The following is a 19723-nucleotide window of genomic DNA, read 5'->3' as shown; positions in this document are numbered from 1 at the left end:
GTGTATAAACGATTAATGCTTTAAGCATAGGCGTGAATCGACATGTAGTGCGATACATTTTACGTTCGTTAATTTAACAGTCATTACGTCCAGACAGTTCTTATGGGATTCTATCAGGAATTTATGCTATAGTCGTGGGACGATGCCACCTTGTGTGCAAAGTGCGATCAATTCTGGAGGAAAATATCGTACGGTATCTCGTACATTTACGGGTGAAGTACCGCTAGTCGCACACGGGCACACACGCATACGCGTCGTATACGTGCGTACACATACCCGTGCATGCGCAGCTTGTATACGTATTACAAGCGCACATGGTGCACGTGTATGAAAAGGAAAGAGGGAAACGCGACGGAAGAGCAGCTAGAAAGGAGAACAGGACGGAGAGGGAAAGAGGAAGAAGAGCGTAAAACTGGAGGAAAATAGAAAAAAGAGTGAGATCCGGCCGCGCGGAGGAGAGCGTGAGGATCAGAGGAGAAGACGAGCATGGACCGAGACTATGCCGAGTACGTAGCGCATCCAAGAGAGATACCTAGATGATCAGTTATCGAGGAAGAAACGAATAATGCATACAGAAGAGAGCAGGGACGGATTGCCCGATTAGATATCCATCTTAAACTCTTCTGACTCGAGTCGTGAATAAAATTATTTATTACAGGGATGGAAATTTTAAAAAGGACGTCTTACATATCGCGAATAAGGCAGGCGCAATCGGTATTGCTTTCAAAATGACATTTCTTAATATGTATTTTCCAAGTACACTTTAGAATTTTGTAAATAGTGTACTAATTGATTAGATTAATTAAGATATTGATTAAATTTTTTCTTCGTAGGCGTTATTTATTCCGTGCAATAATCTAAATTGCTGATTTCACCCGTGTTTTGTAGGAACGAAGAAAGCAAGAAGTAGCTAGCACCGCCCCTGTCAACAACAACCCTATCCCCTCCGAATAACGTTCACAAAGCCGGTCGACCGTCATCTCGTCTCGTTTCCTTCTTTCTTTTTCTTCCTCTTTGTTTCTCTCACCTTCTCGGAGTTCTCGGGCCGCCACCGCATGGAGGTGGGGATCCGCACACCCTGACCCACAAGTAGGCCCTGATCTCTACCCAGTTAGTGCCCGTCAAACGAGCCGAGGCAGGCGATGTGGGTTCGTACAACGCAACATTGTGAACGTCGTTGAACTCTCCCGACGGTGAAGAGAGGCAGTTTGACACGCACGTGATCGAGACCACGCGAATAAGACAGTGCACCTCTTTTAGACAATTTCCTTCTTTCTTTCTCTCTTTTTTTTCTCTTTCTTTTTTCATTGTTTCTCCCGATCGAAGAAACAAACGGAGACGGCTATTAGAGGGAGGCTGAAGATGATATTGAGAGCTGCCCCCGGGGGCATCGTCCTTTTGCTCTCGCTCATCGGGTTAGTTGGCGGGCAGGATGATGATTCCTTGGCTAGTACCTTCCTGTCAGGTAAGAATCGCGATTCGCAACTGACTGAGACATTGCGTGGGAGGCAATGATACTGTGACATCCTCATTCAAAGTTTGTAGAGGAAGACATTTGTCAGAGAATGATAAAGTTCATGATTTGGATCGGTTTTCTATCGATCCATGTCGTTGAAAAACTTGTTTGATGTATTACTGGAGAGATTTAATAAAACCAATACTCGTAGAAAAGAATACTATAATATAATAATCAAAAGGATAGTATTGGCAACGCGAAATTGATGAAGAGATGAGATGGGAGCTTCCTGAAAAGTTTTACCGCGTATAAGTTTATGATTTTTTACAACTTCATATACCGTGAATGACTGAAAGATGGGAGATGGGAGCAAAATTGATGTTCAGCTTATGAAAGCTTACGACTGTTACGTTTAATAAAATGCACCGTCCCCAAAAAGGAATGTGATAATCATACAGATATTTCATTATTCGCTTATATATACATCCGTAAGTATATCTTTTCATTGTTACATTTATGTAAAATTGTCTTATAGCATTCCTAAAAAAGTTATTCTCCTAAATTTACACGAAAAAGAAATAATCGGTAATTATGCAGTATAGGGGAGGGACCTCCGATGACCTTGACCTTGACATATGTTGTCAAGGTCACCCTCCTGAGTGACCTTCAGAAGGTTTTAGCCGTCGCTCGTTTTTTATTAAAAAGTTATTAACAAAAAAAAGTTTGACGACCTCACCGATTTCAATGACCTTGATATATGTTATCAAGGTCATGACCCCGAGTGACCTTCAGAAGGTTTTAGCCGTCGCTCGCTATTCGTTAAAAAGTTATTAACAAAAAAGTTTGGAAAATATAGCATATATATAGGTGCATATATAGGTTAGTTGACGCGCTTTAAACACTTAAATACTTTTAAAGCGCGTCACTAACCTACATAGGTACGATTTACTGCTTTAAATGTTGTGTTTTGGTAAAGCAGCGACTTTCTCGCCAAATAAAGTATTCTCTGCTTTAAAGAAAAACGTAATATTAGTCGTTTATGCTTCTCAGTACTTAAAATAACTGCTATATTTTCGAAACTTTTTTTGTTTATAACTTTTTAATAAAAAACGAGCGACGGTTAAAACCTTCTGAAGGTCACTCAGGAGGGTAACCTTGACAACATATGTCAAGGTCAAGGTCATCTGAGGTGCCTCCCCTATACTGCATAATTACCGAAATAATTATGAACTTTAATTGTGTCAGTTATTTATTATTAAACGATCAACATATGATGCAAGTTTCTGGAATGGCCTAAATATATATATTCGGTATTATTTGATATACAATACTTGTACAATATACGAACGTGCAAGTAATACCATATCGTTAGTTAATTGAGATGGGTGTTTATAGAGTGTTTAGGTCAGAACTGTGTCTGTATTGAACCAATTTTGTCTCTTTCCTGGCGGCTCGTGATGAGCGGCGTGATTTTTGCGTATGCGACGCACGTAATATACGGCCGACAAAAAGTTACCCGGTAGCGGCTTCGAGAAATAGAAATTCGCGTGCGCCGACTGTATGCGGCGCACGCTTTTATAGGTAGAATCTGGAAGGATGCGACTGTTCTACTTTTAGGAGTTGCGTATAGCGCTATGCGGATGATGGTCGATTCACTGGCGGTAACAAGTAACAAGGCCGCTTGTGAGCTTAAAAACTAGGAAGCGATGCACTCCTCTTCGTTCCACGTTCTAGGCTGACATTATCTTTTTACTCAATTTGTTTATTATTTGCAGAGGCGGACTTCCGGTCAGCCTGATTTTTTGCTACCGTTATTATTACAATAAGCAAAATTAGTCATTGCCTTCTTTACTTCGGACAGGAAGGCGATACATTGTAATGTTTTCTAAGGTACTATACTGTATCGAAAGTCCTGATTCTCATAAACGCAATGTATTACTTTGAAACACGACCGTTATGATATACATTATACAGTTAGTTAGAGAGAAAAACGCTATTTATGGTCCGGACTGGATCTTTTGATAGCCTATAATAATAATATTGTGTGAATTTTATATACTTTTTCCAAACTCAGTAAACTGCGCGCCAATTTTTTAGCGGCGTTTAAAACAGCTCCTGGTTGGAACAGTAAATCCACATACTTAAATCGATAATCGATTTAAATTGATGCTAATAAGCATCTTGTGATTTGATAAAGATGTTTTAAAGATCGACAAAAACTCGGCGCGCAGTTTACTTTAAAAAAAAGTATATGAAATTTACACAATATTATTATTAAGCTATAAAAAAAAAAAAAATCCAGTCCAGACTGTATAAATGGGATTTTTCTCTCTAATTGATTGTATCGCTTTGAGTTTATCAAAATATCGAATAATTTTACGTCTCATTGGAGGATTCTTAAAGGCCACTAAATTTTATTATTTATTCTTCAAGTATTAATTGCGAAGGCACGAAATTATGATCAAAGATTTATCGTTAAAAATGCATGATGTAAGAACTTTTTGAATCAAGCAGAATTAATTGAATTACGTGAAAGATTGAATCACACCATCGTGCAATCGGCCACCTTAAAGTAAGGGAAAATCAATGTCTTAAAAGTGTACGGATTTCCTGTGTGAAATACGGCAAGCAAAAGATTTACCGAACATTGCAGAAACCGATCCTAATTAAGACGCGCGTTCCTAATTAAGCTCGCGCGTGACGTTGAAAATACAACGTAATTTTACGGACTAGTAATGACAGAATCTTGACTTAATATAGTACACCAGTATTTCCAAATTCGTAAAAAATCAGTCAAAACCTAAATTTACCTACATTTTATTTGCATATATTTTTAATAAAATTTTTGCACGAAATAAATTATATATTTTTATGAAGTAATAATGACGAATTATAACATGGATATAAATAATAAATTTATTTAGAGGCAAGCTTTTTTTCGTAAAAGCCTACATGCCGCATGTACTTCTTTTTAATTTTCTTTGCATATTTCTTTATTTTAGACTTTTTCAGATTATTTTAATTAACAGTCAGTACATACATATACCAACTGGTCATAAAACATTGGATATTTTGTAGATATAAATATTATTCAATTCTGATATTACCCACTTTCAATAAAAAACGCAATAGAAATACTGTACCTTATTCTATATACTATATATATATATATTTTTATGTTTTATATATACGTTTCACAGGTATGTTTTTTGATTTTTAGTTTGAGACTCAATTATTTAACATTGAATGAGTCTCTCTTAAAAATAATAGTATCTTTTTTTATTTAAGACCTGCGGACAATCACACAGAATTCTGTTTCTTTATAACTGTTGTTTGGAAAACGAAAACGAAGTGAGTAATCTTTTTTTGTTTCTTCGCAGCCCCGGTAAAAAATTGTTTAGGTACATAAAAACATATAAATGTATATAATTATTGTACATAATATGTCCATATATGTTTTCTTTCTTTTGTATAATAGCTCTGTCCGCATATATAAGAAAAATAATAAGAAGAATAAACAAAAAATAACTAAAAAAATAACTTTTGCATTGTTTTTTTACAAAAAGTTTACAAAATTTTTTACAAAAATTGTGATTAGATTATACAATATTCTGTATATATATAATCACATATAATCATATTTTACATGCAATTATTACATTTAGATATGATTAAATATGAGCATTTTTTAATTTCTTTATACTTTATTCTTTATATATATATAGAAAAACGATGCAAAAATTATTCTTTTAATTATTTTTTAATTTTTATTATTTTTCCTTATGTATACGAAAAAAGAATTATACAAGAGGAAAAATGTATATTGATATATATATTGTAGGTATATATTTATAATATATAATATGTCAATTTTTATATAAAAATATATGTAATATATTATATTTGTTATATGAAAAGTATTTTACCAGGGTACCAGTACCTTTTTATTCTATTTTTTCTTTTTATTTATTTTATTTTTGCAGAAATTCTCAAAAGTTATTAATTATGGATAATAGGATAAACGTGTAAACTAAAACGAATGTTTCTTAGTGTCTCATTGATATATATTATAATAAAAGTGTCTTCTAAGACTGTAGCTCATGGAATCGGTATTTGCGTTCATGGACTTTACTGCGTAATCATTCAACGAATCCGAAATCGAATTGCAGTGTTAAATGAAACACGTGCGACGCCGAAGACAGCTATATACGCGGCCTGAGTCGAGCCGCTCATTAACTACCGTTATGTTTGTTTGGTCCGTTAAGTATGCCTGCCAAAGTGAAACCAGCCGGGGGAGTCGAGTATATCATCGTGCGAATTTCTTGGCGGGACCCGGCGTGACGAATTGCGATATTTCGCTTAAACTTTCATCCATAATCGACGCCATCGTTAACACACGGCACCGCGGCGGTGCGAAACACCCGCACGATTTAGTCATCAGACTCCTCCCACTCCTCCCTGTGCGCTCGTTGAATTGGATGCGATTGATTTCGAAAGTTGCAAGCGCGTAAAATAATTATATATATATATATATATATATATATATGTATATGTACTTAGCGTATATATAATAGCGGTCAATATTATAAATGTAGGAGAATTAAATAAATGCCTTGGTGAAAATTTATCTTAGAATTCTTTACACAATTGTTTAGAACTTCTATATGCCTAAACTTTAGAATTTTTCAGTTCTATAATAATTTTAATATTATAATGTTTTAGAAAATTTTGTAAAATTTTTTATACGTATTGGAACGCTTCTTTATATTCGCGGCGTGAATTCTAAGATTTCTCATTCTATAAGAAAATCTAAAGAAAACTTATATAAAATTTAAAGAAAAGTTAAAAATATTTTTTTAGATATCTTTATAAAAAGGTATGAAAAATTCTTAAAAAGTATTCTTTTAAGATATTGTGAGAATTTTTTCACCAAAGGTAATAATTAATTTAATGCCAATTGGAATGATTTATATATTAAAGAATGAGAAAGATTAATTAGCGTCGATCTAAAGGAATATAATTTAAAAAGGAAAAAAAATGGTTGGTAATTTTTAGAAAGGTGAGAAATTTGAAACAATATAATGTAAAGTCAATTCCAAATTTCCATAAAATTAGAAGAAAAATTTAATGGTTTTATATCTAAAAAAGAGAGACACTCGCGATCCTCTAATAATACTTATATGATTTATGGAAATAAGAATTATATTAGTCTTTCTATACATTTTTAAGATTAGACATTTTTTTAACGTATACAATTGTTCTTATCCATATCTTTAATATAGCGAAGAAAACCGAGACATTATATTATAGTTAATTAGTTAGGAAAAATGTCTCGGTTTTCTTCGCTATATTAAAGATGTGGGTAAAAACAATTGTATACGTTAAAAAAATGTCTGATCTTAAAAATGTATAGAAAGACTAATATAATTCTTATTTCTATAAATCATGAGTATTATTAGAAGATCGCGAGTCTCTTTTTTTTTTTATATAAAACCATTAAATTTTTCTTCTAATTTTATGGAAATTTGGAATTGACTTTACATTATATTGTTTCAAATTTCTCACCTTTCTAAAAATTACCAACTATTTTTTTACATTATATCGATCTCATGGAATATAATAGAAAAATAGAATATAATCTGATGTAAACTCTCCGGTTCCGCCGGAGAGGTCTTCGATAACAGCGAAGTGGTACCCAGGTCATTAGCTTGCTTCCCACGTCTGTTAAGATCAAGCTCGGTCATCCTTGACCACTTTCGTAAAGGTGGTCTCGCCGGTAAAATTATGTATGCAGGAATTTCTGCTGTTCGCTGACGATGCCCCTACTGCGTCACCCTAAGCGATATACAGTTACAATTAATGATGTCAGCAACAGCGGTGACAGTTGTAATTTTGTAAGAGGCTTTCCTCTAATCTCGCTGCCGCGAGATTGTGAGGTAACACCTCCGCGGTCGACGCACCGGGCCTTGTCCCAACCCGCGTCTCTCGGCATACTTGAATCGATTAAATTTCCCTTCTTTCTTTCCTTAGGATCGGGGTTTAACTGACTCAGAATTTGGGACCGTTATAATTCCGATCACCGCCAACACTTGTACCTTCATAGCTCTTATAACGAATCTCTCCCTAATACTTCTATTTCTTCTTTTTTTATAATTGATAAAGTAATGCAACTTTGAGAAATATACATATATATTCGTATCGTAGATAGAGAAAATATATGATATCGTATTAAATTTAAATTACGCCAATTTTAATTTGTCATGATAGATCGAGATATACATAGGAATGATTTATGTACGCAGGCTTCTTGAATTCTTTAACGAGCACGGCGAAGATTGCTGACTGTCCGGGAGTATGCGTGCACGCGTGGGCGTCGATAATATGCGACGATGTCCTTGAGGACGTGCAATGTCCTGCGGCGAGTATGCGATGCTGCCTGCAGGATCCGATAAATAGTACCTCGTCCGAAAACGCGATCGACGACGAGGAGCCCACTTCGACCACGTCCACGACGGTCGTCAAGACCACGATGATTTCTACGACGCCCGCGACAACTACAACGATGCTCAGCACGTCGACTTCTATCTCTTCGGCAAAAACTACACCGGTACGTTCAGCAGATTTGGTATTAGAAAAAATAATAGGTGTACAAATAAGTCTCCGCCGTTTTACAATAGATGGCCCCACCAGGAGGTTATGGTTGAAATTATCAGATGTAAAGTGTTATATCGTAAGGTTGGACATCTGGCAACACCATAAACTTGACATAGTATCGGACTGTATCGGCATCACATAATTCTTTTCGTGCGAAAATGTCGAATTTTGAGCCGAATAAGCGTCATTTGCGGGAACTTTTGATTTATTTCTTTAATTTGAAGAAATCTGCAGCTGAGGCGCATTGATTGCTTGTAGAAGCATAGAAGTTGTCGTGAGTGGTTTCAAAAGTTTAAGAACGGTGATTTTGACGTCGAGGACAAAGAACGTAGCGGAAGGCCGAAAGTGTACGAAGACACGGAATTGGAAGCATTATTGGAGGAAGATTCGTGCCAAACGCAAAAAGAACTTACACTTACATTAGGAGTGACTCAACAAGCAATTTCACATCGTTTAAAATCGTTGGGAATGATTTTTTTTTTGATAAAAAACGGCGGAAACTTATTTGTACTCCTTTTAAGTTGGGCTGAAAACTACTCTAGAAAGTTATTGCTAGAAAACAAGATATATATATATATCTTGTTCTGCTCTGCACTCATCATCAAACCACTCGTCATTCCTCGTTCTCTTCTTCTCTCCTATAGTCTCTCTGGCGGTCTCCTTAATAGCTTTCTTTATTTTATCCCATTTTCTCTTCACCGTATTGTTCTCCGTCAGATCTTCATGTCCTTCTTCTAGTTTCCCGTTTAACGTATCCTGATAGTGGTTGAGAATCTCTGGTTGCCTCTGTCACTTTTCTATGTCCCAATGTGTTCTTGAGTCCTTTACCACATTCAACATTCGACAATCTCTCTCTGAGTCGAGCCTTTACTAAATAGTGGTTTGAGTCGAGCCTTTACTAAATAGTGGTCTGAGTCACAGTTTGGGCCTCTTGCTGACCTCACATCGATAATCGATGATGCATGTCTTCTTGACACCAGGACATGATTAATCTGATTGATTACTCCAGTACCTGGCATTTTCTACGTTCCTTTGTATATGTTTTTCTTTTCGAAACAAGTGCTTTTGATTATCAAATAATTGCTTTCTGCTAGCTGGGCTAGCATCTTACCGTTTATATTTGTATTAGCATGTAAGAAGTGTTTTCCAGCTATACATGCTGTAAAAAATTTTCTCTACTTATTTTTGCATTGAAATCTCCAAGAAGAATCAACACATCATATTTAGGTATCTTGCTGCATTCCCTATCCAGTTCGTCATAGAAAGCGTTTTTCTCCTCCTCATTGGCATCTTCTGTAGGCGCATAAGCCGAGATAATGGATAGGTTTCTAAAGCGGAGAGGTTTCTAACTCTTAAGTCTTAGTTTGCACATTCTTTCTCCTAGTGGTTCAAATCCAAGGTAACTTTTCTTTATTTTGGAGTTAATTATGAAGCCTGTTCCACGTTGTCCCGATCTTGTTTCGGATCCGCTATAGAACATGGAGTATTTTTTTTTGTCTATCTTTCCGTTACCCTTCCCTTGTAGTGCCACTACGTCCATCCCGTATCTCAGTACTTCTTCAGCAACCTCCATCATTTTTCCTGCCTGTAGCATGGTTCTTACATTCCACGTCGCCAAGGTCAATACCATATTCCGTTTTCGGGTCCTTAAGTTTTCGCTGTGTCCGTCACCAGTAAATCCGTCATTCCGAGGCATCTCTGAGGGTTTCGTAAAGAGAGGTTTTTCCGAGGTGGGGTTGTTAGCCTCACCGCCCAACCCCCAACCCGGAGGACCAGTTCCCTTCTCTTTCGTTTCTCCGTCTTCCCTAGGGGTTGTTTACCCTGGCTCCAACGGGGGTTAACAGCACCACCACTTGAAGGCGAGATAGGGTGGAGTATGAGAGGTGAGAGGTATCATTTCCAAAGATCTACCATTCGATGCACTTCACTACTCCCTACGGTGCCAATCACACCCCAAAAGATGAAAAAAATCGGCGTGTATTACTTGGGAAGTGTTACTTTGTTAGAGGAAAACTTACCCTTATGATGAATAACTTTATATAATCATAAAACAACCCATTGCATATATTAGTATATTTAATATATCTACATATATTATTGTTGAGATAGATCTACAGCGGGTCGAGAAAAGAATTATTTTGAATTATAAACCAGATCGTGACTATAAAAATTCTTTGTATAAATCAAGATAATCATCCTTCTGCTTTCTTGTCAAATCGAAACAGAAGTTTTCAATCAATGACAATATGTTTTCCTCGTTTAATTGTTATATTAGCATTAAAAATTAAGTTTATATATATTTTTTGTTTTACAGGAAAGCTACAACGAGACGAGCGACAAGTCATTAAGTATGTAAATGTTTTGTGTAAAATATATTTCTTCATTGTAGTACACTTGCTTCTTTTAGTCGTATCATCGTTTTAATTATTAACATTGTTTATTAGTTTGTAGTTCAAATCTTTTTTTCTTTATCTTCTCGCTGATGAAAATCACAAATCTGTCAGTCAAAGTGTTTGAGAGATACAAATTGATTTGACATGCAAAGTTTAAACTGTCAGTAATTAGAGAAAAACTTACCCTTATGAGGCATAACTATAATAAACATAAAATAAGTATCTATTTATCTCATTGTTGCTTGCAATTATAAAGAATATTCTGCTATAATTAATATCATATTGTCAAAATAGAAGTCGGTACAATGTATACTTCGTGCATGTTTAACTATATATTAGCCAAGTTGAAACAGTAACGGTCATTTTCAGCGAAAGCTTGTTCGGGCATTTGTATGGCTGCGAGAATCGCCGATTATTGCGATGCCGTGCTGGTGATAGATACCCTCTGCAAGCCGGGCTACAAGTGCTGCGTATCCAGGGACGCCTTCGGGGACTCTCCACCACCCGAGCTCCTGGTGATCGACCGCCTGAACTCCTCCCGTTATGACGAGAAGAATGGTGGCGGAGCCTCCAGTAAGGTTTCGTTCCCGTTGACGACGACGCGGCCGAATACGTCGACGAGCGTTTCTGCAACTGCCACCGCGGTTGCGACGACGATGACGACCATGACGACGACGACGTCCACAATGATGGCTGCTACTAGGCAGCCATCAACGGCAACGACGATGATGAGGCCGAAGCCGGTGCCGTTCAAACCGTGCAAAGGAAAATGCACGAGCGGTCTACCCGCCCTCTTCTGCGAGAATATCGACGTCGACGCGGATTGTCCCCCCGACGACTCCGTGTTGACGGTTTGCTGTATCACCGAACCGCTATCGCAAAAATTGGTAATGAGATTTAATATTTAATCGTTCGCTTTAATGTAAGATATGTTGTCGTTTGTGAATGCGTCGATTTGCTTCGAAAGGATTATCTTGAAGCTGTTTAGAGGATTATAATCCCGGTGAAAAAATTCTCATAATATCTTAATGTTTTTAAAAATTGTTCATATCTTAAATTTATGAAGATTTCTAAAAAAGTACCTCACATTTATTCAGATTTTGTTTTCTTCTGGAAATTATAGAAGGAAAAATTTTAGAATATTTCAGAATTTGCGTATATAAAGAATTTTAGAAAGAATGTACACTTTTTCAGCATTTCTAAAAAGTGTTCCAATTCGTAAATAAAACATCTGGGTCTAAAAAGTTATAAAATTATATAGAAATTGTGAAAAATTCTGAAATTTATGTAGAAATTCTGAAAAGTGTGTTATATGAATTCAAGAAAGCGATACTGTAATTTGGCGAGATTGCCCCATAATTGTTCGCAGCAGCGTAAGTATCGTTTTGGTTAATTAGGAAACGACAACGACGATTCGGCCATCCACGAAAGCTGCTCAACCGAAGCTACCGCCGTGCCCTGGTTTTTGCCTGTTGACTCTCATGGCAGCTTTCTGCGAGCGACCGAATGTGATTATAGCGAAAACGTCGACTTGCCAGTCCGGCTCCATCTGCTGTGATAATACAAAAAGTCCGCCACAGGTCAGTAATTCATTATTTGATACCGAGATTTGTCGGTCATTTTGTAAGGATAACGCGAAAAAATCTCGTGAAAATATATGTATATATGTAAAAAACTAAAAAAACAATATTTAATCTATTTATGATTTTCTGTAATGTTTATATTTTGTAATCTTCTTATGATTAGCGATGGAATCAAGTTCAATTTAAAAATCCGAGTCAAATCCAATAATAAAGTTTTATTTTCTAGGGTTTCAATAATATTCATAAGAAGTATAATAATATTTCATAATATACTTGCGAAGTAATCGATTCCGACTGGTTAGTTTCGAATTTCAGAATGAGTATATATCTGCAGAATTTGAAATATACTTCTAAATAGTTTCTATCGTAAGGAATCAATTAAATCTTTTGAGATCGTGAGGATCTAAACAAGAAGTACTCTAAGAATAAAATTAGTTTAAAGAATGTATAAATGTGTATATATATATATATATATATATATATATATAATATATATGGTTAAAAATATGGTTAAAAATATAGGATCAAAGTGTTACTTAAAATCTTTATTATATTTAAAATTTTTATTATATTTTTAATTTTAAGAGGATGCTGTGGAGTCGTTTGTTTTAACCACAAAATTACCATTTTCGTAGTCTCAGTCTTTCGTCGCATTAATTTGACAGAATTGAAAATGCTTCTCCATGGTCTAAAAGCAAAGCCATTTTTTTTTATTTTTACACATTATTTATTGTTTATCAATCTTTTCATAAATTGTTACGATAATGATAGTTAATAATACACGTTTTTAAAAACTCATGGACGTTAAAAACAATGAGGCCATCGTCAGACCCCTCTGCCACGCGCCGGCTTTGTGCATTTTCAATAATTTTTTTTAGAGATGTTGCCACCAAAATTTTCATTTGGCTTTTTTTTGGTAGCATGTGTTATTAGCACTATACTTGTTACTAAAAAAAACCCAGCTTTTATAGTATGACTTGAAAATAATTATTTTTAATGATTTATAATTAAGCCTGGCGACTATTTCCCCTGAGCAATCGAACTGGCAATTTATTTGCAAGTTCCTGAGTGATCAATTATCAATATCCGATCAAAATTAAAAGTATACTATGATTTGAGAATCCGTTTTTTTTTCTCACTTGCGTACTTCTAAACCCCCCAGGTACGGCCAGCCAGGTGTTCGGATTATCGAAAGAAAGTCGTTAAAACGCAGGTTAAAACGGAAAATCATATTTTACAAAATCACATGGCCAAAAAGTGTCGTCAGCTCTCCGACACTCCTTACCTACTTTTATCTCAATATGGCGTCTCAAGTTTTAGACGAGCTGTCAACTCATCATAACATGTTATACCTTGTCTATCCTTGTTTATATCCTTGGCTATACAAGGACAGATATAGGCCGGTGGAAAATAATCGAAATTATTGACATTGCGCGACTTCGAAGGTATAATGTCAACATTTCTAATCCTGTTTTCTATTTCATATATCTATATCTGTTCTTGTCTAACGAGAGGCATCTGTCCTTATTTCGATTGCTGCGCCATCTCTCGCTACACGCAATATCAACCTGAATGTGCTTTTGCACATATAAAAGTTTATTTAAACTAATCTTTTTTTCTAGGCGTTGAATCTTAGTTCTATTTACACAATATTGTTTCTACATATGTTGTCCCTAGGTCATGCCGGTCTAACTTTTGTGGATATTTATTGTGGAATTTTTGTACAAAGCAAATATTGTCGTCACTTTTACAAAAAATTTACAAAAATATTAATTTTTTTTTGTTTTTGATATAAATTCGACCACCATGACCTAGATTTTGATGCGTACTTTAATTCTAGACAAGAATTTTGCATTTCTATAAAGCCAATTAAAAGATTAGTGCTAAGAAAAAAAGCGGATATTACAGACGGCTTTAGGATCCCCTTTTAATTGTAATTATCAAGAAATTAATAATATATATTAAAATAATTGTCAGTTTATATACAAACATTTAAATTTTAAGGAACATATAAAATTTCTAGTAAAGTACTTCATAAAAGATTTGAATATATTTGATCTAGGCTTGAGTCCACTCTGAAAAAAATCTCGTTTTTTGAGTCATTCATCACTACTCATAGAGAGTTTTAACTTATTTTTAGGTTCGAGTCTACTTGAAAGTACTGTTTTTATTTTTCAAATAAGTATAGAGAGTTTGAAACTATGCCAACATTTGAATCTAAAATATTGTAAAATACTTAATCTTATCGCTACGACATTCCAGACGCCGAGACCAAGGCCGAGACCCACGCCGCGACCGTCGACGACAGTATCGTCACCGCCGGATCCACGTCCGGACTGTCCCGGTTCCTGCATCGTATCCTACTTGTCGTTCACCTGTTTCAGTAAGTAGTGGTCGCGCGAGGAATGCGCGCCTCGCGCAGACGGTGTCTCATGTTTATTCAACACGTTCGCAGGAAACGCCGAGCTGACGAGCTTGTTCAAGTGCAAGAAACAGGGACACCAATGCTGCGCGCCGAAATCTCTGATAAGGGAATTCCACGGTGGAAATTCTACGGAGCCGGTTCTGACCAACAGAAACGACACGTTCCATGTTACCTCGCGACCTTACACCACCCCGCTCCCTACGTCATGTAAGTGTCTGGGAATTGAGAAATGGTGAATGTTGACAAAAGGAGACTCAGCTCCGATGACCTTGGCCTTGACATATATTATAGAGGCTTCCTGAATAACCTTCAGAAGGTTTTAGCCGTCGCCCGCTATTTATTAAAAAGTTATTAATAAAAAAAAGTTTAAGAAATATAACAGTTTGTGTCAGTACTAAAAGAAGTAATTTGTTGATATGTGTGTTTAGACAGTACACATGTGGGTGGAGGAGGAGCAGTAGCCCTTTTCCCGCAGGCAGGAGTGGGTAGATCTCGGTTCGTATGGAAAGTTGAAAACCCGAACCGTACAACGATAGACCTTGTTTCGCTCTGTAAGCAGGAGCTGTGGGGTGGGGTGGGATGGACCTAGCTTCGCTTGGATGGTTCTCTGGACAGCATTACATTCTCCACGCAAAGCGAGATCCACTCCACTCCACCCTACCCCTGCTTATAAGACGAAACGAGATCTATTATTGTACAGTTGGTGTTTTCAACTTTTAACGCGAACTGAGGTCCATCCCCACCCACCTCCGCCTACATATGTATTGTCTATACACACATATTAGCAAATGACTTTTCCTTATATACCTCATTCCACGTACACGTGTGGGCGGAGCCTCTCCCGCCAACACATTCAATAAATAATATTTACAGTTATAATCATACAATTATGGTTAAAGCAAAAAATACTTTGTATTCATGCTTTCTAACATTCTAACACATAAAATTGTATATAAAATTGTATGTAAAATTGTATACATATTATATACTTTTCTATGCCAACTATTCTCTGCTTTAACAATAAAAGACTGTACATATATTAATTCACTGCTTTAAATGACTTTTCATACAGCTAGGTATATACTTTATTTTCACATATATACATATTAGTCGTTTACGTGGTCGTTTATGTCTTTCAATACTCAAAACAACTTCTATATTTTTCAAACTTTTTTTGTTAATAATTTTTTATTATAGAACGAGCTACAGCTAAAACCTTTTGAATGTTGTTCAAGGTCATGATCTTGAGGGCTAAAGCACATATGACAGTCATAGTCGTGGACGTAAGTAACGCACAAGCTTTGACGTATCCTGATTTGTCAGGTCGAGGACTACGACTGTCGCATATTGCTACGCCATGTTATGTGCTTTGACTCTGACTCTGTCAAGATCAAGGTCATCGGAGCTGGGCCCTCTTTTGTCAACATTTACCTGAGAAATTTATCATTACTTTGTGTATAGAGACTACAAAACTAGTCAGAATTGCAAAACTATTAGGAATTGCAAAAATCATTTACTCGGTGGACCAGGATCCGTGTACGTTAGAAGATTGTCAATTTTACAGATGAGACGACGACGGTCACCACCACCACCACCACCATCACGACCAGAAGTCCGGTATACAGTAAATACGTTTGTGGCGTGAAAGGAACCTCACGCGGTCCGATTCAAGCACGGAGCTCTGAGAGAGTCGCGCGTGTGGTAGGTGGTGAGGACGCGGATGCTAACGAGTGGTGTTGGCAGGTCGCTTTGATAAACTCCCTCAACCAGTACCTATGTGGAGGAGCGCTGATAGGGACGCAGTGGGTCCTCACAGCCGCGCATTGCGTCACGAAGTGAGTAAATATTGTCTGTCGCGTGCTTACAGTAAATGCTTACAGTCTTCCGCACGTGCGGAACAAATCGGAGAGCTAAGGAAAATCTGAAAAAGCGCTTGTTTCCAGCATTGTGAGGTCCGGCGACGCGATCTACGTGAGGGTAGGCGATCACGATCTCACCCGTAAGTACGGAAGCCCGGGTGCTCAGACCTTGCGCGTCGCGACAACGTACATCCACCACAATCACAACAGCCAGACACTCGATAACGATATCGCTTTGCTGAAGCTTCACGGTCAAGCGGAGTTGAAAGATGGAGTTTGTTTGGTTTGCTTGCCGGCACGGGGTGTCAGTCATACGGCTGGCAAAAGGTGTACGGTTACTGGTTACGGATACATGGGAGAAGGTAAGTCCATATCTTCACATGCCGTTGATATCACGCATTCCTTTTTTCAAAGAACGAACATCAGTATGTGTATTTGACTGTTTACGCTACAACGTATGACTGTTCCACAGCCGGTCCTATACCCCTTCGAGTACGCGAAGCGGAGATACCGATCGTCAGCGATGCTGAATGCATAAGAAAAGTGAACGCCGTGACTGAGAAAATCTTCATTCTACCAGCCAGCAGTTTCTGTGCTGGCGGCGAGCAGGGAAATGATGCGTGTCAGGTATACTCGCTCTCTTCTATGATGCCCAGAAAAATATTGGCCGTATGCATACTTAATAACGTGTGTTAACAGTTGTCTAACGTTTGGCATAAGATCTTTCTCCAAAAATATTTTGTTTGACAAAAAACTAATGAATTACGTTGGTCGACATTCAGGGCGATGGTGGAGGTCCTCTGGTATGCCAAGACGACGGCTTCTACGAACTGGCTGGTCTGGTGTCTTGGGGATTCGGCTGCGGTCGTCAAAACGTGCCGGGAGTGTACGTAAAGGTCTCCTCATATATCGGTTGGATAAATCAGATCATATCGGTGAATAATCTCTAGTTTATTTCTTGAATATTACGATCAAATATATTTATAATCTATATACGTTTATTTATTGATTGACGGAACATTGTAGTACCTTCACGCGCTTGATGATTCATAGTGCACTATGTTACGTATATAGTAGAGGTGAAAAGACGTAAACATGTAGAGATAAGCTCAGAATTGGCTATACATATACGTATACGTATTGACATTACAAGCACACTCGTTAAAATGTATATTATAGCTTATATATTTCAATTACGAAAGAAAGAAATAATTGGATTATTTCCTTTTCTTATCTGCACGATAATAATAATTGGTACGTATATAAAAGAGCATTGATATGAAATAAATTGTATTTTGTATTTATCTATTTATACTTTGTTACTCTATTTACTAATTTATTATGTCTTTTATATCTCACATCTTCCATGTCTTCCTCACAGGAAACGTTAAACTTTAAATTATTTGGAAAAAATAAAGATAGAGACGTAATGTTTTGTCTCTTTCTTCTTCTTCCTTTTTCTGTTATTTTTAATCCAATAAAACATACTGGCCATACTGAGTTTATCTTTCTTATGTCTGTGCAAAACGAAAAAGACAATCATGTCAGAGACATGAAGCCATTGCAGTGTCAAAAATAATCTTTTTTTCATAAAATATTTTTATACAATTTTAGAAAATATTTAATAATTTACGATGTGTTTTTTAACTTGATTTACGATGAACCATAGATGCGGTGAATTACGTTTCTTCATTATGTGACAATTTCATCTTTTAAAATTATAATAGTTATTTGTGTAGCAAGTGCGGGAAGTTGAGATGCTCGCCTTCCCGCACTTGTTACACAAATAACTATTATCGTCGCGTTTCAACGACAGCATACGTGCTTAATTCGATATTTTGACATATTTTTCTTTTTCCGCAGTTTCGTTAAATGTGCCATCAAGCGCGTATACATATATCGTTTCTAGATGACAAAGATATTTTTTTATGTGACACATGCTTTTTAAATAGGTGAGCCGATTATTGTTGATTAATTAATAATAAGAAAAAATATGTGTGTGCTATTTATTTATATTAAAATATGTAACGCAGATATATGAGCCAACATTTGTGGACACTGTTCGCAATTATCTCTCAAATGGATGATGTTAATATATCTTTATAGAAATTCTTTGAAAAGGATATTTTATAAGTAGGACAATATTATAGTGGTAAGTTGCGCGTGCAAATATTAGTATTTAACTTTATTCACTCGTGTAATTGACTTTATGTTTTTCGTTGGAATTTTCAAATTTTTATATTCTCTTCTCATCGGAGGAGTCTTGAATATATAATCATCATGTGCTTTGTATATTATCGCGTTACTCGTAAGTTGTTTGCTATATATGTATTTAAGATCATTATTGTCAAATCCAAGCGCAAATAGATGTACGTCTTGATATCAAACTTAGTAATTAAGTGTATTAAATGTGTACACTTTGTAAGTTATTGCAGACGAAAATTTCTACTGTCCAATGATCGCTGTCCTTATATGAGGAACTTTGTAATTAATATTAAAATGATTGCATAGAGTTACAATATTTTAAAACAGAACTCTCAATTATTTAATTACCTAATAAACATGTCTATTCAGGAAAAATTTTTCATACACTATAATTATATATAAAATATGCCTATATGTTTTCTTTCGTTTAATCTCTGTCCATAATAATACTATAACAATACTATATAAGAAAAATAAGTAGAATAATTGAAAAATAATCAGAAATATAACTTTTACATTGTTTTATTTCACAAAAAGTGAAATTACAATTGGATTATACAATTAATATAGTCTATGTATAGTTATATATATATATATATATGGGGCATTCCACGCCAATTCGCAAGGGGTCAAACTTCGACTTTTTTATTTTTGATGGCCGCTCGTTTTTTAACAGGTCTTTACGAGTATTAGACCCCTGTTAAATCGTTTCTATAATAAATGTAGCGTTTCTGAAATAGAGCCTGCGCAAAATGAGGACTGCAAAATTTTCAATGAATTTTTTCGCCTATTAGACAACGTCTAAGAAAAAAATTTATTGAACATAAAATACGCTATTTAGATCATAGTTTAAAAAAAAATTATCTCAAATTTTTATAATAATGATTTTAAACTAATAAAGTAAAAAAACACAAAAATTTTAATATCTTAAAAACCCCATTTTTTATTTTTTTGAAATTTATAGGGAATATTCTAGGGAGTATTAGAGGAATTTTAAGACTAGTTGGAAGTTGCGCAGAATTTTTGGGAATTTTTTATAAATTTTTTTGTGAGGCAGTAGTAATATTTGACTCACAAAAGTGTAGTTAAAAACGCGTTTCAGACAATTCTGAATCGATTTAGATATACTTTTTTTACTAAAGCATGAT

General features: G+C 35.9%; 1 protein-coding gene across 2 annotated transcripts; it reads left to right on the top strand.

Moving 5' to 3' along the window:
- The first annotated feature begins 27 nt into the window (after positions 1 to 27).
- Mas (trypsin-like serine protease domain-containing protein masquerade) lies at positions 28 to 19438 on the top strand. Of its 2 annotated transcripts, XM_077416380.1 has the most exons (13): positions 28 to 506; positions 889 to 1465; positions 7759 to 8063; positions 10425 to 10458; positions 10873 to 11390; positions 11901 to 12083; positions 14349 to 14469; positions 14542 to 14718; positions 16076 to 16346; positions 16455 to 16732; positions 16843 to 16997; positions 17153 to 17305; positions 18234 to 19438. In XM_077416380.1, the coding sequence occupies exons 2-13, from the start codon at positions 1363 to 1365 to the stop codon at positions 18240 to 18242; spliced, it is 2307 nt and encodes a 768-aa protein (XP_077272506.1). In that variant the 5' UTR covers positions 28 to 506; positions 889 to 1362; the 3' UTR covers positions 18243 to 19438. The 2 variants fall into 2 exon arrangements, with proteins under 2 accessions (XP_077272506.1, XP_077272505.1); XM_077416379.1 differs by having other exon boundaries at positions 17153 to 19438.
- Positions 19439 to 19723: the final 285 nt, after the last annotated feature.

This window comes from Temnothorax americanus, unplaced genomic scaffold (assembly GCF_048541705.1).
Source record: "Temnothorax americanus isolate GAGA-0224 unplaced genomic scaffold, ASM4854170v1 Scaffold43, whole genome shotgun sequence".
Lineage (NCBI taxonomy): Eukaryota > Metazoa > Arthropoda > Insecta > Hymenoptera > Formicidae > Temnothorax > Temnothorax americanus.
The sequence above is the reverse complement of the archived record's forward strand: the minus strand, read 5'-3'. Positions and strand labels throughout refer to the sequence as shown.

What these genes read in the sequence shown, in the direction of transcription:
- Mas (XM_077416379.1), top strand. Translation starts at nt 1,363, where the DNA reads ATGATATTGAGAGCTGCCCCCGGGGGCATCGTCCTTTTGCTCTCGCTC. An exon ending in GACGAGCGACAAGTCATTAA is followed by an intron (nt 10,459 to 10,872) that starts GTATGTAAATGT and finishes GGTCATTTTCAG; the next exon opens with CGAAAGCTTGTTCGGGCATT. An exon ending in CACCCCGCTCCCTACGTCAT is followed by an intron (nt 14,719 to 16,075) that starts GTAAGTGTCTGG and finishes TCAATTTTACAG; the next exon opens with ATGAGACGACGACGGTCACC.